The sequence below is a fragment of the Acomys russatus genome, chromosome 28, assembly GCF_903995435.1.
Source record: "Acomys russatus chromosome 28, mAcoRus1.1, whole genome shotgun sequence".
Lineage (NCBI taxonomy): Eukaryota > Metazoa > Chordata > Mammalia > Rodentia > Muridae > Acomys > Acomys russatus.
In genome coordinates, this window is record NC_067164.1 from 1,609,674 (window position 1) to 1,636,112 (window position 26,439).

Consider the following 26,439-nt stretch of genomic DNA (forward strand, 5'->3'; position numbering starts at 1 on the left):
GAGTGCATGCCACAGGCCTTTAATCCCAGCACTCAGGCGGTGAGGTGGATTGTTGTGAGTTCGAGGCCAGCGTGGTCTACAAAGAGAGTCCAGGACAGCCAAGGCTGATACAGAGAAACCCTGTCTCGAAAAACCAAAAATAATTCCATGGAGTAAACTTGCTTTTCTAGGCACCCAGAGCGGGGTACAGCCTCAGGTTAGGTATCCTGCGGTCCCCCAGCGCTCTTCTCCTGGCAGGTCTAAGCCCAGCGCCCCCCACCCCACAGCCCCCTGCGCTTCCTCTAGACGCGAACGGGGCGGGCGGGGCGGGGTGGGCGGGGGGGCGGGGCGGGGGTGGGCGGGGCGTTGCTCGGACGCTAGCCTCGGGTCCCTGGCAGCCGGCCGCCACGTCAAGGTTTGTTTAATAATCGCCGGGGTATTTATGGCCTGGCTAGCTGGCAGCTGCGGGGGAGCTAGAACAGAGCACTGGGCAGTGGATGAGGCGCGGCACCTGTGGCTCAGGGCGCCTCCCCCCTCGGATTCCCGAACCCTGCCCGGTCCGACCCGAGGGGGAGGATGGACACTCCAGCCGCGTTCTGAGCCTGCGCAGAAGTTAGCACACGTGTGGCTACAACACCTCAAGGTCCACCCCAGGCCACCCCTTCGTCCCCTCTACTACTTGATCTCCCGGAGTCGGGGGTGTGAAAAACCGCGCGATGGCGGACAACTTGAAGAAGCTGGCCAAAAGCGAATCTTTCCGAGAGCTGCAGGATAAAATTGCCTACTGGGTGAAGGACTACAACGTGAGTCAGGGTGGGAGACCCCAGGGCTCGCCTTGCCTAGTTTCTCTGCACAGCCTTGACCCGGCTTGCCGTCTGGGATAGTGCTCCTCAAAGCCACCGCTCTTGAGACCCTAAACGGGAATCTCAGACTCCTATCCAGATCAAAGAAGGAAATCCCACGTCTATCTATCGGAACCCTTCACCCGGGGTGGGGTGACTCCACCTGTAGTGCGCTAAACAGTGTTCAGTAACCATGGACGCAGGCGGTCCTAGCAACAGGAGGGCAGAGTCTGGCTGCCAGTCACTCCTATTCTCCCTGCTCGCTTTGGAATTATTTTCCACTGCACTATTCCCATCTTTGCCCTTTCTCACTTTCTGGGGGTACATCCAGCAGTTATTAATATAGTAAAAAGGACACTTAGGAAGGTTACACCTTTTTGTTTGCGTGCCGGTGCGCATGGCAATTAGAAAGGAACGACGGCAGCTTCCAGGAGGTGTTGCCAAGGCGTTCTGTCACTTCCGGAAGCACACTCCAAATTTTATGAACACCATCACACCCTTGGCTCCAACAGCTCTATGTCGAACTTGCCTCACATTGGATTCAAATGCCTTGAATAGAAGGCACTGCGGTCAGCAGAGAGGCGTGGCCTGGGAATTCCGACCTTTGCCTGGATTCTGGGTTCTAGCCACATATCCTTTCCTAGCCACTCTTCTCTCAGGACGTTATTTGTTCCATGGTTGGAACTGGATTAAATAATACAGAAAGTTACTTTCTAGATCTCGATTAAAAAGAAAATCTAGATCGGCTTGTTTCTGAATTTACATCTGAAAGTATCCCATGTTTTGTTGTTGTTTGTAGTTTGGCTTTGGGTCAGTTGCTAAGCACCGTCTTGTAATCCCCAAAGTGGTTTCATTAGTACCAGGGAATTTTGTAGCAAACTCTAGTTGTTAAACTGCTAATTGTAGGAAACTACACTCATAAATCGGGCGTGTTGGTGCACGCTTTTAATCCCAGCACTTGGGAGGCAGAGGCAGGGGATCTCTGAGTTTGAGGTTAGTCTGGTCTACGAAGCGAGTTCAGGACAGCCAAGGCTACACAGAGAAGCCCTGTCTCGAATAACAAAAACAAAAAGTTGTAAACTGTTTGCTTTGGGAGGTCGACTTTGCAGAGTGTACTTGTACTGGCTTAGTTAGAATTAACTTTAAAAAAACTAAGCCATGTTTAATACCTTAGAATCAACACAATTAAAGCCACCCCCCTTGAGGGGGAAGAAAGTTATTTTAGAAGAAAACTAATAAATGACTCAGATTAATTCTAAACACAACGCACAATTTTAGTTTTCTCTCAACTAGTGACTATTCTGGCTGACACCCGGCTTAGCTTTCCTTTCCTTTCCCTCTTGTGGCTTCTTCCTCTGTCTCCACCCTGATTTCGGGGCCCTGCACTTGCACCCACAACCTGGTAGCTTCACTTTAAGACTGGCCTCATTGTATACTGTGCCTTAGTTTCCCTTTATCCGTGGTTTTCTCTTCCTCAATGCCTGTTGCCGACAGTCACTATGGTATGAAAATACCAACCTTTCAAACAAAACCCATTGTTATGTTTGAGATTGTGTGAGGATTAGAGTGAAGAAATCTCAACTAGTGGGTGATTCGTTTCTTGCCTAAGGTTGTCCAGAGTACACGGGAGCTATATATCACTCACAGATTGTTGCTGCCTCAGTTTCCAAATGGACAACTGATGTTCTTTAAAAATATCAATCTATGCCCTAAAGCCTTAACAATGCTGGTTTATTTTTAATCTCAAAGCATCTAGAAGTCTTCTGGAACATGCAAGAAACTACTCTTTATTGATTTAAACAAACTATTTCAGGGCCAATGAGATGGCCCATTAGGTAATGTCAGCTGCTGCTCAGCCTTGACTGGAGTTCCATCCCCAGAGCGCACGTGGTGGAAGGAGACGGACTCCCACACGCTGTCTTCCGACTTCCACAGTGTTCATTTGCACCTCCTATGCATACATAAATGCCAGAAAGTGTTATAAAAAATTCCAGGAAAAGAGTGTTTACAGCCATCTCCCAAAGGGGGCGGGAGTGGGGTGGGGCTAAAACCAACAGCAAACAGTCCTGTCTTTCTTTGCCATTTCGGTGATACTGACCTTAGTGTAAGCCTTGTCTGAAGTACCTTTAAAGATTGGCTTCTTCTTAACTTCAAGGACAGCTCAGTTTGAGCACATGACTTTTAGAAGCTGCTTAGCTTTATTGTTCAAAAGGTTAATAACTCCTCTAACGAAAGTTATTGACCAACAAGCCAGTGGGTTTGACACTAACTGTTGCAAGCCATCTTTACTTATCTATTCAACATTTTTTTTCCCAGAACATATGGTGAACCTGTCGGTGCTAGGTGCTGGGATTAGCAGTGGGAGCTGTATATTTTTAATTAAAAAATGTATTTTATGTGTTTTGCCTGTGCATCATTTGTGCAGTGCTTGCAGAGACGAGAAGAGGGCACCCAGGTCCCCTGAAGCCAGAGTTACAGATGGTTGTGCATGTGGGTACCAAGAATTGAGCCAGGGCCCTTGACTGCTGAGCCATCTCTCCATCCTTAATGGTGGTCCTCAATCTGCAGAAGAGAAAGAAAGATAGAGGAAACTCCATGTATAAGAAGTAGGGAAGCCTGATGGAATTGGTGGGAGCTGGGGCTAGCTCAAAGTGGGGGATGTCAGAGAGCCTAGAGGGGGTGTGTTTGGGAATTTAGCCTCTGCTTGGAGGCCAGAGGGAGCCTCTGGAAGCATAACACAGGAAGAGGACCACTTGGGTTAGGTTTTATACAGGTTGCCCTGGTCCTCTTGTGATGGGAAATGGAAATCTCTAGAAAGGGTTTGGGGCTAGGTGATACTTGAGGCAAGAAAATGGGTGAGTGAATCAGCCCAACACACTTAACAGACAGGATTAAAGACACCAGGAATGTCCCTGAAGGTTCATGTGAGCACATACAGTTTAAATACTGGACATTTATGATGCCACATCTGTACACTTCATTGGCCACTTCTGAAAAAGGCACGGATCATCTTATAAATAGAGCTGAATTATGACGACAATTACTCCTTAAAGATGCCATCCAAAGACAAGACATGCACATTGTGTCAGTTCCTTCAGTTGGTCAGCCCTGGACAGAATCCCTCCTCCCTCTGAGACGCTTACATTTTCCCTCAAAGTCCTTTGGACTCAGGAGTTACCTTGAGCTAGATGTGCTGAGACTTGATTCTAAAGATATGGGTTCTATAGTCATAGTAGCAAATGGTAAATTTGCTACCCTTTACAGTCCGTCCTAGGATAAGATAGATGACTTTTTTTGAGATGGGGTCTTGTTTTAACCTAGGTTAGCCTCTAATACGCAGCCCCTCTGCCTCAGTCTCTTGAGTGCTAGGGTTATGGCCATGCACCATCATATCTGGCTATAAATGATATTTCAAAAGTAAAATAATAGATACAAGGGCACTATAATTCAGATGTTGTTTGGTTTCTGTTCTTTTAAACCGAAATGTGTCTCTTGTAGCCCAGGCTGGACTCAAACTTAATTATGTAACTACAGATGGACTTGAATTCCTAATCTTCCTGCCTCCCCCTCCCATGTACTGGGATTGTATGCGTGAGCCATCATGCCTGGTTTACGTGCTGCTAGGGTTAGAGCCAGGGCTTCATGTATGCTGGGCAAGGATTCTGTCAGTGGGGCCCCAGCCCCGAGAAAGACTGAGATATTTAACATATGAGTGGGACTGATGGGAAGAGCTGGTAATATAAGAGTTCTCTCTATGTCACTCTTCTCTTATATTAAAGATAATGGTTAGAAACACGGTATTATCAACACGCAAGAAGAAGAGCTTACTGAGGTGTACCTTCTGCTCAGTTTACAGTAGTATTTGTGGTTGAAATAGAGGTTGCTATGGTGTATTCAGACTCCCTTGTCCGTTGTAACCACTCCCGAGTCAACAGACTAACATGTTCTTCGGGATGCAATCTCAGCAGTAAGTGCATAGAGAACATTGTCTTTCTCTTTATCTCTTTACTGCCAGATCAAGCTACAGGAATGAGCAAACCTTTGAATCTCAAGGTCCCAATGGGAAGGAGACTTTTCTCTTGAGAAGTCGGAGGGGCAGCCCTCCACCTCTGGTTCAGATCCCCTGGGAGAACATAGCTGGGCATCCTACTATGCCACCTGGAAGAGCTGCAAGGGAAAGGAGCAAACTTGTACTGCTGTCACATGACACATCGTTCTTGTCCATCATCCTTTTACCAGAAGTATGGTTGTGTATCACTTAATGATGAGTGTACCTTTTTTTTTTTTTCAGATTTAATTTTTTTTTTATTTTTTACATACACATTTATATTATTACATGTATATACAATAAACTAACTATAGCAAGAAGAACCATGACACAATCAGGAACTATATAAATGTTACAATCTTAGTGTTTTGGCTATTTGAATTTGACAATGTATACTTATCCAAACTGAATGTTGCTATGGGATCAGTGACATCCATATGGCTGCTAGTAACAGAAATGTCGTGTGGCCATGGTTCCATTCCATTCTGGTGGAAAACACATCTGCAGCTGTTTTTGGTAGAGTGGTGCTGTGAAGCATGCCTCACATTGCTGTGGTTGTGGGAAGCAGGGCAGAGCCCGGCTCAACCATCCTCTCTTCGAGTGACCTGACTTTCCTGTGTTGGTGAGTCTCCTGTGGTGACCGTAGCCAGACAGGGTTATTTTGAGGATCATCCTGCAAGGTAGTGTGTGTGCTGAGAGAAAGCAGACACTCAGCCAGAGACTCCCACAAGACATTTTTATTTCTATCTGAGGCTTCTGCAGCCATCCTGAGCTGCCCAAGCCAAAACTCACTACCCTTAGGTAATGCTGGTGTTAATGGGATCTTGACTGTTGCGATTGACGTGTGATTGACGATGGGGACTGCCTGACCTTCCCTTCACACTTACTCTCCTACCACACCCATACCCCCAGTCACTGTTCTATACCCTATGCTTCTCTACTTCATAGAGTCACTCTCTGATGTGAGCTCTATGAGATCTGTACCTGCAGAGAGTTTTGTAAAGTGAGGAGCAACTGCGACCTTGTCAGCTGGTAACCTACCCTTGCTGGCCTTGTTGTGTTTATGTAAGTTGGTCAAGCCCAGAACCCTTCCTGTGGCAGGTTGAGCTTTCCATTGGGTCTTTAGGCAAAGGAGGCACACTCTCTAGATGTTCCCTGCGGCTGCTTGCCATTCCTTCTCTTGAAATGCCCTCCCCTGCCTCTCCTCTTCTCCCCTCCCCATACCCAGAGCCTGTTATATTCAGCCTCTGGCTTACTGCCCACACAGAACACTTGATGTAATCTGGGATGCTCATTTATAGCTCATTCGTTTCTCATTCTCCATCTACTTCCTCAGCTACTGAGCTCATCCATAGCAGAGATGGCTCAGTGGTTAGGAGCACTGGCTGCTCTTCCAGAGGACCTGGGTTCTATTCCCAGCACCCACATGGGAGCTCACAACTGTCTATAACTTCTGTTCCAGGGGATCCGACTTCTTCACACATGCAGGCAAAACACCAACGTACATAAAATAAAAATAAGTAAAATTTAAATATCTTTTTAAAAAAAAGTACCTTTGTCACAGGGACAGCCAGTCCATGGCTTTAGAGACAGTGGGAACTCTGGGACTTATGAAGGAGTCCGGAGATTCTGCTCTGTCCAGAATGCGTTAGGTCCTATCTTTTCTCCAGTTTATCAGATGATGAGGTTACTATGATAGTGTGATCCTGTGATAACTAAAGCATCTTGTGCAGTGTTTTGTGTGGAGAACTGGGCATGTTGTAACACGTCTTGGGATATCCTGTTTGAATGCTTATGGTGCGTACACAAATGCTCCTTTAAGGCACCAGGCAGGTACTGGGATACCACAGACACACTTCTAATTTAAGATCTATGCTTGAGTTAGCCAAGAAGTCAATTACTTTCTAAATTTGAGGACACAGTGGAGAATGGGCTTTGAGCCCTGGTTTTTAAGCCCTGACTCCTTCTGATGCAGCGTACACCCTCACAGACACCCTCTGTTTCCTGAAGGGCTGGGCGAGGCTTGTTTAGGTTTCTTCTCCTCACACTCTACAAGGTATCACCACCCCCACTGGATGGGGGTGAGGCGTATGTTTGATGTATGTTTCTGAGCAATGGGAAATAGGCTCATTCAGCAAGGCTGGCTAACTGTGCCTGGACGCATCATGTATTTTTATACACATGGGGTCTATTGCTTCCTCATAGTTTTGTCCCTTCTTTCAGTGTTGGAATCCGTTTGAGGGTTAGCTATGAACATTAACTAAGGATCACAGCAGAATACAAACTAAGAGTCCCACAAGACCTCCTAGCGTTCCATTCTGATCACCGAAGGGATCCCATACCCAGTACGGCCACCTGTTTCCCCCCAAACCATCTAGTTGACGTAATTTGTCCTCAGACTTTCAGAACCTTCGCCAGCATTCCAAGATGGCAGTTTTTCAGTGGACTTGATGCCCTTACACTCCTCGCTGCAGTCTCTCTGCTAATTGACATGGGCTTCCTCTTGTCTTGCCTGCCTTTGTATCGGGTATCCAGGACAGCATCTTCTTGCTTTAAAGGAGGAGTTAACTGTAAACACTGCACATACAATGTGGCCTGCGGTATAAACAGTCTCTTCAGTTCTTAAGGGAGCTTTCTTTCTTTTTCTTTCTTTCTACTGAGTACGATCGTTGCTATGGAAACAAGTCCCCAAACCTCAGTGGCTTAAACACCCACAAAGCAGCTTTCTCAGTCATTTATCGGTTTCAGTGCCAGTGTTTTTCAGGTTGACAGCTTTGAGAGGCCCTATGATTCCCCACTTCCCTTCCCCCTTAGAGATTCCCAATGCTTCCTCCGAGTTTGGCTGGCAGATCTGGAAATCCAGAGACAGGCTTGCTCAGCAGATCGTCCCTGCCAGGGCTGCTCATGCGCATGCCACTCAAACAGAGTCACATGGGCCACACAGCTCAACCCCTGCCATGTGTCCAGGGATTTTGGTGGTACCCAACAGTCCCTGTCAGAGCCTTTTAGAACCTTGTAGCTTCTGGTTCATATGGACGCTTGTCTATGTGCAGCGGATCCCAGGATCTAGGAACTGTACTGCAATCTTCAGCTTTTGACATTACAGACAAACTCCTGTGATCAAAACCTAAATTATTGCATCGGACTCATTGAACAAGTGGCCAAAGTGCAGGGACAACTCTTTGGGATCCTCACAGTGACAGCCCAAGAAGGTGAGAGTCTCTTCTGTGGTTCCCCCGCCCCCCCCCCCACTCCAAGCTTCTCTCCCTTTCTGTTTGCTCTATGGTGTTTGTTTGTTTGTTTGTTTTGGGTATGTCTTCTAACTGAAGTCCCTCCCCAGCCCCTGTTCATCTGCCCTGTTCATTTTCGTAGGACAACATAACGAAGGTGTGGAAACAATCAAGACTCGCCTTTTGCCTATGCTGCACACTTCTTTCAGTAATGTAAACATGGTAAAGCATATGGAGAACAGGCTCTCGAATAGCAAGGTAGGGAGCCCGAGGAGGGTGTGGCACAATGAGCCGGGAGCTTCCGAGATAGAAAACTAAGCAATGTGCCCTTCCTTAGGCCCTGGTACTGGGAACTTTCCTAGGTCAGTGTCAGTCTTTAGACAGTTGGAACTCAGCCTGGCAAGAAAATATATACCATAATTAAGGCAACTGTCTCGCCATGTTTCCTATTGCCATAACAAGCTCTTCCAGGCTGGATGATGTGCACATAAGTGTATTTACGTTACACTTTTGGATTCTGAAAGACCAAACAGCATGGCGCAGCTTTCAGAGGAGATCCTACAGGAGACAGCATTGCATTGGTGGGAGGCAGGATAGGAAGCCAACACAGTGGAGCTGGGTAGTAGTTTTGCTTCCCAATGTTTACATGGGTTTGCACAGGTTCCCTATAGACACAGAAGTAGTTAAAGTGGCCTTCCCTGAGCAAGAAACAGGAGTGGAAGGATTTCTGCTTAGGTGAGACCCAAACTGGACGGAAACCGATAGTCTCTGCAGATCCTGGGGAGGTTGTAGACAGTTATATTTATTGGCCAAATGGAGACAATACTTTTGCCAATTTAATGGTAGGATCCTCATTTTAAAATGTGGTAGGTATACAAAATCCAAACAATGCTCTCTCTTTGCAAAGCCCCTGGCACCTGGTAAGATCTCCCTCTCCCTAGAGACACTAGGTGTCAGTCAGAGGTTTTGAGGGCATACACTGGTCAGAGTTTTACTCCCTGAGGGTGTTAATTTTGGGCGCAGATGTTAGGATTGCACTTAAACTCTCTCTGTTCTGGGTGTAGACATGATACAGGTTGTTCAAAGTCTTCTTTAAAATCAAGTTATAGTTTATATGCAGCAAAGCCCACAGCTCATGAGTTTTGATCAAGAAACAAGGTACGCACAAACAAAACTCATTTCAGTACAGACACATAAACTGTGTCCTGTGTGTGTCCCACCACCCGTCCCCAGCCTGCCTCATGTCACCTGTCCCTAGCCTGCCTTGTGTCACCTTCAGAGCAGTTACTGTTCTATTTTCTGTCATTCTGAGTTAAGGGTTCCTACTGTGGAAGCTCACAGAAATGGAGTCATGGTCATTTGTATACGGCATCTTTTGCTTAGTGCGGCTTCTTCTGTTTGTGCCATGTTCCTTGTCCATATTATTATTATTATTATTGTTTCTTTCTTTCCAGGACATGTATTTCAGAGACAGAGCCAGAATCAGTATTCCTGAGGATCAGGACGATGAGCAAGTAGTCTATGACTCAAACACGGACAGTCAGCAAGACCAGGTTCAAGACGAGTAAGAGGAATGCAAGTTATCTTTTTCTCAAACAGAATTGTTCTAAAATTATTATTTTTTTAATGTGGAAAGAGAATAATGGGTCATGTAAAATGTGGGCATTTGCAAGTAATAAGTGTGTGTGTGTGTGTGTGTGTGTGCATGTGTAAGGGAGTGGAGCGAAGGGAGGAGGAGGCAGAGGGAGGAGATGTGGGGAAAACTTAGCCACTGAGTTGGGGCCTGGATATCTACGGTCTGCAATCCTTGATTTCTCACTTTGTCTGTGTTGCTACCTGTTGACTCTGTTGCTTAGCAATTAAACTTAATTATACAACCCAACTAGCTTATACAAGAAGGAAAAAGGTTAAAGGGACAAAAGAGTGAACCTTCCGGTAGCCGTTCCATGGGACAGGTCCATTGCGGGGAGGGAGGGTGTCAAATATGAGGCAAACTGGAACATGGAGAAACACAAGCAAGGCAGAGACCCTGCGCCAGGCACGTTTCTCAGTGTTGTGACAGAATCACTCACAAGAAACAGCCCAAGCAGTTTAAGGGAGAAAGGGTTTATTTTGACCCAGTTTAAGGAAATATAGTCCATGTCCATAGAGAAGTCTCTGTGGTGCCTCAGGGAGCAGCTGGTCATACTGCCTCCACAGCTGAGTGTCAGTGATGGCCGCTGGGCTCAGCTCTCTTCCCCGCTCTGTGCACTGTGGGCAGTTACGAAGCTCCGTCCTACTTCAGTTTACCCTAATGTAGATAATTCCTCATAGGCATGCCCAGAGGCTTAAATGCTAGGGTTTTGTTTTGTTTTTGTTTTTTGTTTTTTGTTTTTTGTTTTGTTTTGTTTTTGCTTTTTGTTTCCTTCAGACAAGATATAGACTTGCCTCAAACTCAAAGCTCCACCTACCTGTGAGAGGTAGAATTAGACAAACAGGTATATGCCACTGTGCATATCCCTTATCTTCTAGGTCCTGTCAAGATGATAAACAATGTTGGCCATTACAGTGTAGATCCATTATTCTCTTTTAGGGGAACATTTACATCTTGGAATCAGTAGCCATAATTTTTAAGTTAGGCAACGTCAGGCAATAGGAATAACAGAGTTAGGCTAAGCTTCTGGTGTCCCTGCAAAGAAATTTGAGGCTTTGGATCTGAGCTTGAAGAAGATAGCCAATTTGTACAAGATACCATTTAAAATTAAAACAACCACCACAAACTGGGCGCAGTGGCGCACACCTGTAATCCCAGCACTAAGGAAGGCAGAGGCAGGCGGATCTCTGTGAGTTCAAGGCCAGCCTGGTCTTCAGAGTGAGCCCAGGACAGCCAAGGCTACACAGAGAAACTGTCTCTGAAAAAACAAACAAACCAAAACAAAACAAATAAACAAACAAAAAACCACCACCAAAACAAAACAAAAACAAGCCCCCAAAACAAAACAAAACAAAACCAACCAAAACCCAAAAACTCAACAACTACCACAAAACCTTAAGAACTCAATCCCCAGTGTCCACTTCATTCCTCCCATGGGCAGGACACTGAGAAACTGGAGATGGAATAGCACGTGTCTCTCTCTGTTTTGTTCTCTGATGGAATTTCCTTCTTTCTTTCTACATGGAAAAATCTTCCATTTCGCTTGATAATAAAAAAAAATTACAAATTTTCTTCTCAAATGCATAGAAATAGAAATACAAAGGTAGAAGTCGTGTAAGCTCACTCTGTCAACATCTGACATGCTTTACTCCAGACATACTTGTGTGTGCGTGTACCTCTACACGCACCTACCCAGCAGTCGTTCAGCTGCCTTAGCCAAACGTCCTCGCACAAAAGCTGTGTTCCTCTGAAGGACTCTAATCGGTTTCAAGCAACATTAGCTGATTCTTCTGTCCGGCACCTTTAGCTGGTGCGGGATTATCTTCTTTACCATAGTCCTTTCTGTGTAAAGTGTCTAGTAGACTCCAAGGGCCCTTTCCCTGCTGAGCTAGTTTGCCTCTTGAGGGACTCTTTCCTTGCTCTATTCCTAGGCATCCCCAAGGAGAGTCACTTGGGGTCTTGTGATGCCTGTGGCCCTTGCTTACCTTGGTCCTCTCCTGCCACTACTGTCTTATGCTGGTGGCTTCTGAGCCGGGGCTTGTCTAGTTCAGTTTTCTGGAACATTAGCTGGCGGCTGCTTTAGTCAATGAGGGCGGCTCTCCGGTTTCTCTACCTATAAAGGAAAGCTTTGAGAATTGTCTGGGTCTTGGTGTCTGCCAGCAAAGATGGGGCTGGGACTTCCTACTTCCCCTTTGTGAGCGGCAGAAGGAAGAGAAAGACACTAGGACTGGCCTGGGCTTTTGAAACTTCAAAGCCCACCCAAATGACACACTTCCTCCAACAAGACCACACCCCTTAATCCTTCCAAATAGTGCCACTCCCTGACAACTAAACATTCAAATACAAGAGCCTATGGGGACCACTGTTCTTAAAATCACCACATTGGTAAATACATGTTTTTGAAAAAGTTTTTTCTTTGGAAAATGCTTCAAAGATGGAAATTTGTAAGAATACTACCCACAACTCCCACATGCCCTTTCATGTCATGTGTCCCGTTTATCACTTCCGAATGACTTGTTTTCCTTCCAGAAGCATTTGTGCTTCCGTGGAGATACTTGATACCAAGTCCCTGTTTTGCTTAGTTTTGTTTAAATACTTCTTTCATTCTTGTTCTGTTTATGTTTTTTCAATTTAAAATCTCCCAAATGATGAAGTCTGTGTATCCTTTAACTCAGACATTTGCTCAAAGAATCAAACCAATCCATCACAAAAGTTTTAAATAAAATATATTAACCTAATACCTTTTTTCTAGTTCAAGAATGTATCTTTATCTCTTATCTATGCTTTGTGTCATCCAAACGTATGAAATTAGTACACGTGGCTGTGCCTCTGTGTGTAGTTTTGCAGATACACTCGTGCTGTGTAAAGACAGGCATATTTCCTCTTTCCTGTCTGCGCTTTTTTTTTCCTGGTCCATTTTCTTGGCTACTGTTCATTGTCTTCAGTTCTCTCTTGCTTAAAAATAATTTTTTCATATTTACCTTGAAAATCTGTAACAAAGTAATATCCTTTCGACCTGCAACAACCAAATTAAGTCATTTCTACTCGAGCACTCCTTTAGACTTGAAGCATTTTTTTTCTCATTCATTTCCTATTTCCTCTCTCACAAAGATTTGTGAGACAGGCACTGCTTTAGGCACTGAGGGTAAAGATGAATACTATAGTTTGTAGCTTATGGTCTGGGTATGAGGTGAACGTGACTGGCACTCTGTGGAGCAGGAGACACTGAGCTTGAGGGTCATGTCCCGTGGCATGGAGGGTGGGCGTAGGCTCAGACTTTAGGTAGTGACCTGAGCTAGGTAAGGATGGTAGGGATTCTTCATCCCATTGTTTCACAGTCGGCTTCATCCCCTAGGTAAAGATCTGTGTCCGTCAGATTTCCACAGCGGTAACAAAATGCCCAAGATACACAACCTAAAAGGAGGAACAAGTTATTTGGCTCATGGTTTCAGAGTTGTCCATGGCCTCTGAGCCCCTTCACTTTGGGACTTTGATGAGGTAGAACACCGTGACAGGAAATGCACAGTGAAGCCAAACGCCAAACTTCATAAAAGCTGAGCAGTGAAGAGAGAAGGGCAGAGCCTCCATGTCTTCTTAAAGGCCATGCTTCAGTAACTTCTATCTTCCAAGTAGGCCCATGTGCTCCCAGTCGCATTTCTAGCCAGGTATCAAGCCTATCACACTTGAGCTCTGGGTACACATTTAAGAACTAAACCATAACCGGATCCCCATGTTTTACCCCCTATTATTCTTTCACTAAAAGACTTGCACTCTCTCTCTCTCTAGCCTCAGAACTACTGTGCTGAAACATTAGATATTTCAGGAAGGTAAACCAGAGATGTCATTGGCCCTCTGAGAACCTGTGAGTCTCCCTGTACCAGGCCCTCTGTGAACCTGTGAGTCTCTCTGTACCAGGGCAGCTCCATTGACAACCACAGGTCTTCATCCAGTGTTATCCACCTCACTTCCTCTCACTAACTTTAAATTCTCTAGTCAGAGAAAGATGATGTGGCTTGATCAAAGTTAAGACGGTCCCGGATACTAATTTTGACAAAGCTATTTGGAAAATTGTGCTTAGTACGTGGTGGAAATCAGTGGCACAAAAACACAAGATATGTAGGTGTATGAACTACTTTGCTCAGTGCTGTGACCAAATATTTAATAAAATGCAATGTAAGAGAGGCAGGGTGGTTCAGGTCACACAGTCCACCATGGCAAGGAACACACAGTAGCAGGACCAGCTCCTGCTGGTGGCTTTCTTTCGTTTCCTACTTTCCTCAGGAGTACTGGATGGTGGTGCTTACATTACAAAATGCCTTTGTCTCTCAGTTAATTCTCTCTGGAAGCATCTTCACAGACAAGCTCTTACAGGAGCGATGCCTTAGATACTTCTTAAGTCTGTCAAGTTCACATTAAAATCAGCTGCCATGAGACTGGAGAGATGGCTCAGTGGTTAAATAGTGTTTTCCATCAAGCCTGATGACCTATGTTCCATACCTGGAATCATTGTAATAGGACAGAAGTGACTCTCAAAAGTTGTCCTTTGACCTCCGCACATGCACAGTGGCATGTATGAGTACACACACTTACAGAAAGGGAATTTTACAAAAGCAACCATCACTAATGAAAGGTTAGTCAGCCTGGTGCCCAAACATACCGCTTTAAACCATAATATTCCATCCTGGCTCCTATAGCCTCATTCTGATCTCAAAGTGCAAAATGTATTCAGTTCTCTTATAGGAGTCCCCAAAATCTTAAGAGTTATAAAATCTTTCAGAAGTTCAAATTCAAAGAGTTCTTTGAGATTCAAGAAACCCCATTAACTTATATAAAACAAAACAACAAAAAAAAGCAAGTTCACAGCAACACAGCAACACAGTAAACATACCCATTCCTTAAGGGTATGGGCTGAAACAGAAAAGAAAGATCAGATAAAAGTAAGACAGACCTAGCAATCCAAATCCTGAGGCTTCCTGTGTGGCATCTGGCCTTCTTGTGGAGTTAGCTAGTCTCCAATGGCTATGAAGGGTAGCCCCGTATTTTTGGTATCTAATATTCTGGGGCCTTCATTGCAACACAAGCTGCACTTTTCATGGCTTTGCACACAGTGCACTCTGGAACTTCACGTGGGCAAACCAACCTTGACACCTATCACCTGCTCTCACTGCTTTCCTGTATCCTTGGCATAAGCTGTCATGCCTCCTTCATTCTTGCATTTTGCATGCCTGCCATACCAGTACCGTGTCAAACAGTACCATATAGCTAATGCCAAATTCTTCCACCATCTTGAGATGTAACCTGGCACCCTTGGGCCATAGGGCCTTGTCAGCTGAACTCAGCAGAAAGGGAAGACATTTCTCATTCCTCTCTCTCTCTCTCTCTCTCTCTCTCTCTCTCTCTCTCTCTCTCTCTCTCTCTCTCTCTCTCTTACCTTGAAGGACTTATCTTTTCAGGCATTCTCCTTTCAAATGAATTTGCATTAACATATGCAGGACCAAATCTTATTGGTTGGGATCTTGTCCTCTAGGCACCCAAAGTTTCTCTTTAATGATGCTAACGTGTTTAGCCTCTACCTGCTCTGTCCGGAACTTTCTCTGGTTTCGAGCTTCTCTCCTGTTACACTGCACATGCCCGCTTGCAGCCTTAGCTGGGCTCGTGCCGTGCTCTTCAGCAAGCCACGCGTTTTTCAGGCTTTATGCTCCATTGTTCGCTTTCACTGTAAGTCTGGGCAACGCAGTGAGGAAGGGCCACACCACAGTCTGCATGTTATATCGTCCTGAAATTTCCCCTGCCAAATAAATTATCCATTGTTTTAAAATCCAGCATCGGGGCGTGGACAGACTGCGGCTGGAGTCTTTGCCAGGATGACATGCATGGCTTCTGGTCCAATCCAAATCAAGGCCCGTCAGTCTGAAACCATGTGGGCTGCTACTGTTCATGCCTCTGTAGTCCACACTGTTCATATCTCCATCCTGGTTCCTCCTCTGACCTCCTCCCAGAGGCCCATTAAGCTCGAACTCCAGCATTCCAGGGCTTTCTCCAGCCAGCATCTTCAAACTCTTTCCTATTATTTCCAAAAAACCATCCCACGAGCCTTCAGGTCAGGTAGTCACAGCACTGAACCCACTTTTTCGGACCAATTTTTGCTGTTAATTACTTTCCTCAGTGCTGTGATGAAATTCCTGATGTCTTAGGGGTTCTAGTGCTGTGATAAAATGTGGCCAAAATCAACTGGGAAGGGAACGGTTTACTTAACCTTAGAGCTTGTGGTTCATCAGCCAGGGAAGCCAAGGCAGGAGCAAACGGCAGGTACCTGAAGGCAGGAACTGATGTAGAGGCCGTGGAGGGGTGCTCCTTATTGGCTTGCTCCCCGTATCTTGTTCAGCCTGCTTTCTATAGTACCTAGGACTACCTGCCTAAGGGTGGCACTGCCCACAATGGGCTGGGCCCTCAGAGAGCAACAACACTGAAAAACGAGTATCAAAGACTTACCAATCGGCCAATCTGGTTGGGGGTATTTTCTCAATTGAAGCTCTGTCTTCCCAAATAACTCCAGTTTGTGCCAAGTTGACATAAAACTAACCAGCACACCCGGCAAGATCAAACTTAGGAGAACAAAGTTTTTATTGGCTCATGGTTTAGGGGATTACAACCCATCACAGAGAGGGAGGCGTGGTGGAAGAACTGGCATTGGAGGTATTTGGAAGCTGCTTGCTTGTGTCTTTACAGATGAAGAAGTAGAGACAGGAGAGTGCTGGCCTTCAGTGGCTGTCTCCTTTCCCCCTTAGGCAGCCCATGGGATGCTTCTGACTCCATTAAAGGTCATTTTCCTCCTCTACAGTTAATCCTCTCTGAAAACGTCTCCATAGACACACCTCCAAACATGTACCTCACCAAGGTGTTTCTTAATACAATCAAGTTGGTGGCCACACAATTAGTCACCACAATGGACAAGTGACTATTTTTTTTAATGTTGAAAAAAGTAGTAGAACAATAAAGGCAGCCTCATGGTGAAAAGCAGTGAAAGGAATTGGTGCATAGTGGAAAATGGAGATCTTACTCAGAGAGGCTATCTGGGGACTGGGTGGAAAGAGCAGACAAAGTAAGAGGGTTGAGCAGGAAGAATTAAATTTCTTCATCTGTTACCGTCTGATGCTGATCATTAACACAGCCATTCAGAGAAGAGCCCCGTAAGCTCTTCGCCTTTGACTAAGCAAGGGCTGGGAACGTGTTTCTGTCAAAGTCTATCATAATGTCTGCAAGGTGGTCTCGAGGGCTGAGAATTTGTTGTTGTTTATGGTGAATTTATAACGGAAGTCAGAAGATTCCTAGCGGACCTACGCCCTGAGCTGGAAAGCCTGCCGATTTGGGAAAACGCTGGTTTTAGTTACTGATTTCTCTTACAGTCTGATTGACAATGGGAAGGCTTCTGAAGCACCCAAGCGGTCAACCGTATCACTCATGGCGGCGGAGGAGGAGATACACCAGCTGAAAAAGCAGTAAGATATGACGACACAGCAGCAGCACCCCCGCACCCCCAGACCCCGGCAGCAATTCCTCCCACAGAGACCCCACCCCCTGCAGCAACCCCCCCCCCAGAAACCCCACCCCCGCCACAATCCCCCCCACACAGAGACCCCACCCCCCCCACAGGAATCCCCGCCCCCAGAAACCCTGCAGCTGCTGCCCAGTCACTGAGTTTAGCTGTGCAGCCACTCCAACATGGGAATTCCCCCACCTCAGAGGAAGCACAGGGGCGCTTTCCTGGATATTTAGTTTCTTTCGCACCACAAGAATTTCTTACTATAGGAAATTTCTAAAATGTGGCACGGTAGTCAGTTTCAAAGAGGTTCATCGTCTTAAGTTGTTTTTAGGATTTCCTTCATGTTGAGTGCTTCCTTGGATACCAACTTTAAAAAAAAAAAAAGATTGATTGATTGATTGATTTTTATGTGTATAGTGCTCTGCTTGCATGTACGCCTGCACACCAGAAGAGGGCACCAGATTTCACTGTGGATGGTTGTGAGACACCATGTGGGTGCTGGGAATGTAACTCAGGACCCTTGGAAGAGCAGCTAGGGCTCTCAACCTCTGATTTGTCTCTTCAGCCCAGATACTAACTTTTAACCTGGATGCAAGCTTTTGTTAAATTTTAATGTAGACTTCAGACTAGTTCCTAGTGATTGTTTCTAGAGGGAAACAGTGAACACACATCCTCTGTCTTTTAATTTTGATGCTCCTTCTTTCCCCCAAAGGAGCAAATGAGAAGTATGTTTTATATGCATAAGTGCGCACACAAAGACACACATCTTTTGATACTTTTCACATATATTTTAGCATAATTTAGTTCCTATATATGTTGTAGTGTTTATTTCTTCTAGAACACTCCCTAGGCGTATCAGGGTGCTGTTATGTTTTCTACTTTCTTCCCCAGGCTCAGTTCGATCTCTTACATCCTGGTTGGTACACCACCTTGGAGCCATGGGTGATAATACCCAGTTGTCTTCTGGCATTTCTAGTGCACCCTCACGTCCTTCAGCGCTTGTGACTTCTCTATATCCTGATAGCCATCCCTCTCTTCTTTCCTCTTCCACTGTTGTCATCTTCATCACCACAAGTCCCTGGGGCCTTGCCTCTGTTTTACAGTGGTCACGCCTCTTCGAATCTTAATGACGATGCCAACTTTATATCTTACACTTTTGTTTTTGTGCTGCGTTATTTTCAGAAGTCCATATCTCCAGCAAGCCTTGTGCCATCTTCCTTCATACTTTGTTCAAGAAATGAGCTAGTGGGAATCGGGGATTATGCCAGTGTTGGACTAAGTGTTGAGGGTCAAATGGTTTTGGAGTTTTGCTCAATGAAGACGAGTCTAGCTGTAAAACACTGCTGCTCCTAGGAGGCCCACACAAGTAGCCTTTCTTCAGGAGGCTTCCCCCTGTAAGGTGTAGAAGTGGGCTGGACCTCCTGTCTCTGCAGCTTTGCTCTTTGCTTATTGTATGCATTTCCCTATTTGAAAATGGCATGCTGTGTGGTGCCAATGTTTCCTGCCTTTCTTTCCCATTCCCCTCTTCCTTTTCCATCTCCCCTCTCCACCTCTTAAAAAAAAGTACTTCCGTTTTCCCCTTCTATTTCCTTTCTTTCTCACCTCCCATTTCTTTCCCATTGTTATTAGGCTGAAATCTCTACAAGCCCAGGAGGATGCCCGCCACAGAAACTCAGAGAGTCGACGCTCTGAGGTGTCAAGGTCTGAGCGTCGAGGGTCAAACAAATCCCGGCTCTCAGAGCCACGGCACCAAGAGGTGACGCCCGACTATGAGAAGCATCCGCAAAGCCTGAGGGATGAGATAACTGTGTTGTCTGCTGAAAAATCTGCTCTCCACGGAAGGTCTGACAAACTCCCACCGGTCCTTTCATTTGCCTCTTTCATTTCTGTTTCTTCCTGAGTTAGTAGCGAAAGCCAGGACAGTGGGAGAGGTTGACAGAATGGAATCAAAACCCCAAGGGGCCGAGAAGCTTCCGCTTGGAAAGGGCTTATTTTCTTGACTTGCATCCTTCTGTCCGTAGCTGAGAGTCATGAAGGCAGTGTCTTAGCCTTGAGACCAGGCGTGTGTGACCTGCCTGTTCCGTGGATATTACAAGTTGAAAGAATGTTCCAAAAGATGAGGATCTTTTCCCAGAAGCCTATGAGTGCCAGAACCAGTGACTGGAGACGATTGTTCATTTTACCGCACTGCGTTTTTTTGGTATCTTTTTTGTTATTGTCGTTTGTTTGATTGATTTTTTTGTTTTGTTTTGCTTTTCTTTTTTTCTTGAGACAGTCTCATTTTGTAGCTACAGCTGGCCTGCAGCTCACTATATAGTCAAGATTGGCTTGAGATTTGAAATCCTCCTGCCTCAGCATCTTGATTGGTGGGATTCTAGGTGTGGAGCCACCTCACCGGCACTTCCACTTTTGTAGAGGTTGTTTTCATGAACTCCCTCCCTTTCAACATGACAGACCGTTAGGTGAAGACAAAGCAGGAGTGTCTCCAACTTTGCATTTCTTTTCTTGCTCTACTCCCTGCATGCCTCTGGCTTCTCCTAACTGCAGCTCTTGAAGCTCCTGACTGTCCCCTAGATGGCCTTCCTTGGAGGAGGCTCTCCTCTGTGCTGTGCCAATATTGACTGGTACACCATGGGGAATTGACAACACCAGGAAGGAAAGTGGCATCCTCCATGCACAGTCTGCTTACTGAATAGCTGGCTGCTTTCTCCTTCTCCAGGACTTCCCTGTGGGGTCTCATTGCTTTGGGGGTCTGGCTGGTCTGATAGCCTAATAGTTTGCTTTGCTCTTGATAGCTGTCCAGTTTCAATCACAAAGTCCTGGGAAGAACTTGGATGCTGTGCTAGTGTTAAGAAACTCCAGCGTCTGACTTGTACTCTAACTCTGGCCCTTGCTGACAGTCACCCCCACACGGTTCTTGAGGTTTCCAGTCCCCCCCCCATTGTGAAATGACCACCAGTCAAAGCTGGAGACACAGGGTGACTAAAAATATAAATTGAGGTCTTCATAATGAAAGAGCTTTGTGAATTCTAATTCCCTAGGTAAATATGGGGTTTCTTTTTTTCTGGGGTCCTTTGAAGCCTTTGGAGAAAAAAATGCCTCCCCCTACCTTCCACAGGCCTAGGGGGAGGTCATTCTCGCAGGCCCCTCCTGTGAACCATATGTGAAAGGTTGTATGGCGCAAGTGTGTCATTTTGAAGTATGTGGGGAGAAGAATAAGAGTTCAGAAAGTTCAGGAACAAGGAAGAGTGAATCAGTCTTGCTCTGATGGCTTTTGCTCACCCACAGGGCAGCCAGGAGCCGGTCTCCTAGTCCTCCTTACCACAGCAACAGCCACAGCCCCAACAACAGCCCCAACCACAGCAGGTCCAACAGCCCCTGCACTGTGGTGGCCAAGGTCAGAAGCCCATCCCCAAACCGGTCCAAGATGTCCAGCGTGGCTCGAAAAGCTGCTCTCCTGTCCCGATTCAGCGACGCCTACTCCCAGGCCCGCCTGGATGCGCAGTGCTTGCTGCGGCGTTGCATCGACAGGGCTGAGACGGTCCAGAGGATCATCTACATCGCCACAGTGGTAAGTCCCATACCTGCAGCTTGGCTCCAGGTCCTTGGAGCGGTTGGGAAATCACAAAGTGAATTGTGCATCCTTAAAAGGCTGGTGCATCCTGAAAACGTGGAGGGGGGATTTCCCTTCCTTTCCTCCCATCTTTTCATTATATCTGTATACATATATATGTATGTACACATATACATGTATATACACACAAATATACATACATACATACATACATACTTGGGAGCTATTCATTTTTCATGATGGTGAAAAACATATACATTATCACACACACACATATATATATATATACATTTTTAAAACATTTTATTTATTATATATACAGTGTTTCACCTACATGTGTGCTTGCACTCCAGAAGAGGGCACCAGACTTCAGTATTGATGGCTGTGAGCCACCATGTGGTTTCTGGGAATCGAACTCAGGACCTTCGGAAGAGACAGTGCTCTTAACCTCCGAGCCAGCTCTTCAGCCTCCACATATCACATATATTAACATTTATGTTGATCAGACATTTATTGCACTGTCCATCACTCAACACAAGCCTATCTCAAATGTGTCCACGTTAAACTGACAGTTACCATGCCATTTCCTATACGACTACATGAGCACACAGTAGGGCTATTGTTGTAAATGCTGCTGTTCTGCCAGTCTTGGAAAACTAGAGGGCAAGTTAACTCAGTCTTCCTGCTTATGCCATTTAAGAGTTACTAAAGCTACCGATGTGTCAGCTATTTGAGTACGGCAAATTTTAAAAGATACATAAATATAATCCCTGGTTTCCAAAGGGAATATATTTGTCCTATGGCTGGATGCTACCTTGAGATCCCGTTATACAAATAAACATGAACAAACATGTTTATATGATAAGAACATGTTAATAGGAGAGCAGACATATTAGAAATCCTGCATCTAGTCATGTCAAGTTAGCAAACATGTATGAGCCACATTTACCTTTTTCCCAAACACTGCCTAAGAACTAAGAATGAAGAATGGTTTTATACTTTTAAAGGGGTGTGATTAGAAAGAATCAGTGACAGAGATGGTAGCCAGTGTATCAAAGCACTTACCATTCGGCTCTTTATCAAAGAAGGTCATCAGGCCCTGGCTTATGCAAATAAGTCACTTACTGACTTAGTTAAAGCTGTAGTATAAGCCTTGGAAAACCAAGTCCTACCCATAAACTCTCCGTAACAGGTATGGGATAAAGGCTCACTGGGTTTGTTATAGAAATCAGGAACGGCTTGTTTTCTCTTAAGGACTTGGCCAGCACCATGCCATTGCTGTGGGCCCACAGGGCAGGATTTACATCCTTGGGCCTGCATTGTACTGTTTTTGGCACTCAATTGCTCACTTGTCTTAAAAGTAGTGGGTCATCATGCGTATTTCTGCATATTTTAAAAAAGTGTGGGTCATTATCTCACAGGTGAAAACCATGTTTAACCAACCGTGTTTAGCTATCTGCACACAGGTATGATGTTGCAATTTGAATTCTTTGGATCTCCTTCTTCTTCTTCTTCTTCTTCTTCTTCTTCTTCTTCTTCTTCTTCTTCTTCTTCTTCTTCTTCTTCTTCTTTTTAAATCTCTGCTCCTCATCAGATAAACTTGCTGTGTTTTTGTGTGCAGGAGGCATTTCATGTAGCTAAAATGGCGTTCAGGCATTTCAAGATCCGCGTTCGGAAGATGCTAACACCGTCACACTTGGGATCGAATGAATTTGAGAACACAGTCTTGGACTATATCATTTGTCATCTTGATCTATATGACTCTCAAGGCAGTGTTAATGTAAGTGTTGGGTCTCTTGTGAGGAGTAGCGTGTGGCTGGTGACAATACCAGATGTGACATACCAAATACTGATAACTCAGGAATCCATCTGTATATTTGGTGTTACTTATATGTGGAGGAAAAGAAAAACAACTTCTCCTGAAGCACTGGTCCCTATTGGCCACTTTTGTCTTTTGTGTGTATATGCAAACATGCTATGTGCGTGTGTGTTACATGTGTCTGTGAGGGTGTGCGCACAGTCTCTTGTTGGATTTGAGCTTGCCAGTTTGGGTGCTTTGCTAGCCAGGTTGCCCAGGGAGTCTCCAGTCTCTGCCTCGTTTGTGTCATGCCCATCCTGAATTTATGTGGGCACTGGGATTGGAAGCCAGGTTCTTATGCTTGGGGCAAATACTTTATCCTTTGGATCATCTTAGATCCTTATGGGAAAATGTTCAAAGATTTATAAGCACATCCTTTAGGTGGGTCTTTGAGATTGGGAGTCGAAGCAGCTTAGGTTTTTTGTTTTGTTTTGTATTGAAATTTATTTATTTTGATCTACGTGCATTGGTGTCTTGCCCACATGTATGTCTGTGTGAGGGTGTCAGATTCCTTGGAACTGGAGTTGCAGACAGTTGTGAGCTGCCACATGGGTGCTGGGAACTGAACCCGGGGCCTCTGGAAGAGCAGCCAGTGCTCTTAGCTGCTGAGTGATCTCTCCAGCCCTGAAGTGTGTTAGTTATTAAGAGCAAGGGCTCTGAGAAATGAGTGCAGGTTTGGCCTCGACTTGGCCTCAAGACTGCTGTGTTGCCTTCCGCATTAGCTTAAACTCGAAGTGCTCTGCCCTTCTAATCTCTGCAAGGGAGCATCAGGGGTGAATGTCCCACAGAGTTACTGGCAGGGGTCAACAAAAGGAGGCAGGCCATCTGTTTGGTACAGGACTTGGTGCATGGTAAACATTTGATGAAAAGCAATCCATTTTATTTATGTTATGCTGTAGGGAAGGACTAGGCAGTGTTTTTTATTTTGTCCAGTGTCTCAGGGTCTCATATATTTACTCACAGAAGAAACATAAGGAGAGGAGATGGCTCAGTTGTCAAACACCTGTCATGGAAGCGCAAATACGTGAGTTCAGATCCCAGGCACATACACAATAGAGTCTAGGTGAGGTGGCACATATCTGTAATCATAGCAGGAGAGATCAGAGACAGGCAGAGCTTTGGGACTCATTGGTTGGCCTGCCAGCTACCTAAATCAGTGTGCTTTAGGTTCAGGCAGAGACCTTGTCTTAAAAAATAAGATTGAACAACAACAACAAAAAAATAAGATTGAACAATATAGAGAGGCATCCATCATTAACCTCTGGACTCCACACGTATTTGGTTTTTTTAATATTTTATTTAATTTTAATTTATGTGCATTGGTGTGAGGGTGTCAGATCTTGGAGTTACAGACAGCTTTGAGCTGCCATGTGGGTGCTGGGAATTGAACCCGGGTCCTTTGGAAGAGCAGGCAGTGCTCTTAACCATTGAGCCATCTCTTCAGCCCCTCCACACGTATTTGTATTCATATGTGCACACATGGGCATGTGACCCCGCCCCCATGAGCTAATAAATAAACACTGAGCCTCTTCCTTTTGTTTTCTAAGAGGGCTTTCCTTGCTGGTAGCTTGTCACTCTGTTGCATGTTTTCTTTTTTTTTCCTCCTAGTGAGCATCCTCCTCCTTCTCCTCCTCCCTCCTCCTCCTCCCTCCTGTAGCACACCTGCCCCTTTCTAGACTGAAGTCTCTTCTGTCACACATTCTTTCCCAGCCCCCATCAGTCACAATGCTGGAACTTCCATGCCACAAACCAGCAGCCAATCTTTTGTTTTGTTTTGTTTTTTTTTTTCAGGATGTGATTCGTGCCATGAACGTCAACCCCAAGATCTCATTCCCTCCCGAGGTTGACTTCTGCCTCCTCACTGAGTTCATCCAGGAGATTTGCTGTATCGCCTTTGCGATGCAGTCCTTAGATCCACCGCTTGACATTGCGTTCGGGGCAGATGGAGAAGTCTTTAACGATTGCAAGTAAGAGGCACAGGGGCAGGTGCTCACTGCCTCTGCTCCCTGGGAAGACGAAGGGGAAGGAACCCTGGGTAGAGAAAGCAAAGCCACTCTCCTGCCTGTATCATCCCTGTATCATCATCCGGACCCCCATCTTGGGCTCATTCGTCACTGAACATATTAGCTTTGTGGAGAGCTAAGGAGTTACCTGGAGCCTGGCTGGAACATTGGCAGTAAAAAAAAAAAATGTATTCTGTGACTACAACACAGTTTTAAGAATTTAATTTAATTTTTTTTTTTACAGTGTGTGATATGTAATGTGTGTGCACATATGTGCAGATGGATGCTTCCTTGGAAGCCAAAGGTTGGTGCTCAGAGACACTGGTTCTTTATCACATGATTTAGACCAGGTCTCTCAAAGCGTGGCATGTGAGGACCAGGCATTTATTAGAAATGCACACATCTGCACCACACTCCATGCTGTTTTCTGCAGTGGTTCTAGCGTGGGACTCAGGAGGCTGCAGCTTACAAACACCAGGCATACTTCTTGCACACGAATGTTTGCAAACAAAGGCTCTGGCCTCTTGTCTAGATTTCTACCAAATTTCACATGGTGAATATTCCTGTAATAAATCAGAAGTTGCAATAACCTGAAACATTCATTGAGCTTTGGCAAGATGTCAACTATAGCTGGAGAGTACCAGCTGTAGGGGAGTAAGGGCAAAGCTAGTGCATGCAAAAGGCAGCTCTGGCCTCAAGCTGCCTGGAAACCTTGGCTCCACCTGTGCACTGAGTGATCTTGGCCATGGTCCTTTGTTTGTCTTTCAGTCTTCTTCTCTGTCAAGGCAGAAGGGTGGGGGAGAGTAGTGCCTCCTAGCCAAGATGACTCGGGTGGAGCACTTCAGGTGATGCCTGGCATGTGCTGAGCGCCCAGGAAATAGGGGCTTGTGGTCTTTGTTTAAGCCATAGTTTGGGATAAGTAGCTGCCCAGCATTTCTGCAAGCCCACTGATGAGGAGAACACATATTTTTCTCTCACAACAGGAATGGGATTTTGGTTGGGGTGAGGTATGTTCCCAGCATGTATCCTCTCTGGAAAAGCTGGATGTTTGAACACTTCCTGCAGCTGGGTCCCTTTCTCTAAGGACACCCCTGACCACCTTCAATCTTTGGAATATAGGTGCTACCCTCAGATGGTCACCCGTTTTGGTTTGTGTAGTCTCTGCATGTTTCGTGGGCCACTGCTGGCCTCTCCACCACATGCCTTTACCCAGAGGAAACCTACTGTCTTATGTGCCTGATGGCTGGGCAGCTGAAGGTAGAGTTCCTTATTATGATGGACTTTGATTCTATTATTTTCCCTCCATGTCAAGAGGACCCTGTCTGTTTAGTCAACCATCCAGGGGCTGAAAACATCAGGAAAAAAATCTGAACATGTATAAACTATTCCTTGTCATTCCTTAAACAGTACAGAACAATAATTGTCACATTGCATTTACATTGTGTCAGGTATTGTGAGTAATCTAGATGTGACTTAAAGTACATAGAAGCAGGTCCATAGGCAATATGTAAAAATGTAACATTACTTTTGCATGCATGTATTATGAATTTATTTATTTTTTATGTCTTTAGTTATGGGCAGTCCTACTATGTAGCGCAAACTAGCCTGGAGCTCCTTACCTAGATCAGACTAACTTTAAACTCACCCTTTCTGCCTCAGCCTCTCTCATGTTAGAATTATGTGTTTACCACACTCCCAGCCTGTGAGACCATTTTATGTAAGGCATGTG

General features: G+C 45.4%; 1 protein-coding gene across 1 annotated transcript in view; it reads left to right on the top strand.

The window, feature by feature from the left end:
- The first annotated feature begins 407 nt into the window (after positions 1 to 407).
- Positions 408 to 26,439, top strand: part of Spata18 (spermatogenesis associated 18) — a 32,795-nt gene continuing 6,763 nt past the window's right edge. Inside the window, exons 1-9 of the mRNA XM_051170580.1 lie at positions 408 to 782; positions 7,976 to 8,081; positions 8,242 to 8,357; positions 9,554 to 9,663; positions 17,139 to 17,231; positions 18,905 to 19,117; positions 20,564 to 20,846; positions 22,471 to 22,629; positions 24,499 to 24,674. Coding sequence (XP_051026537.1) covers positions 696 to 782; positions 7,976 to 8,081; positions 8,242 to 8,357; positions 9,554 to 9,663; positions 17,139 to 17,231; positions 18,905 to 19,117; positions 20,564 to 20,846; positions 22,471 to 22,629; positions 24,499 to 24,674 — 1,343 coding nt within the window. The 5' untranslated portion in view covers positions 408 to 695. The remainder of the gene's footprint in view (positions 783 to 7,975; positions 8,082 to 8,241; positions 8,358 to 9,553; positions 9,664 to 17,138; positions 17,232 to 18,904; positions 19,118 to 20,563; positions 20,847 to 22,470; positions 22,630 to 24,498; positions 24,675 to 26,439) is intronic.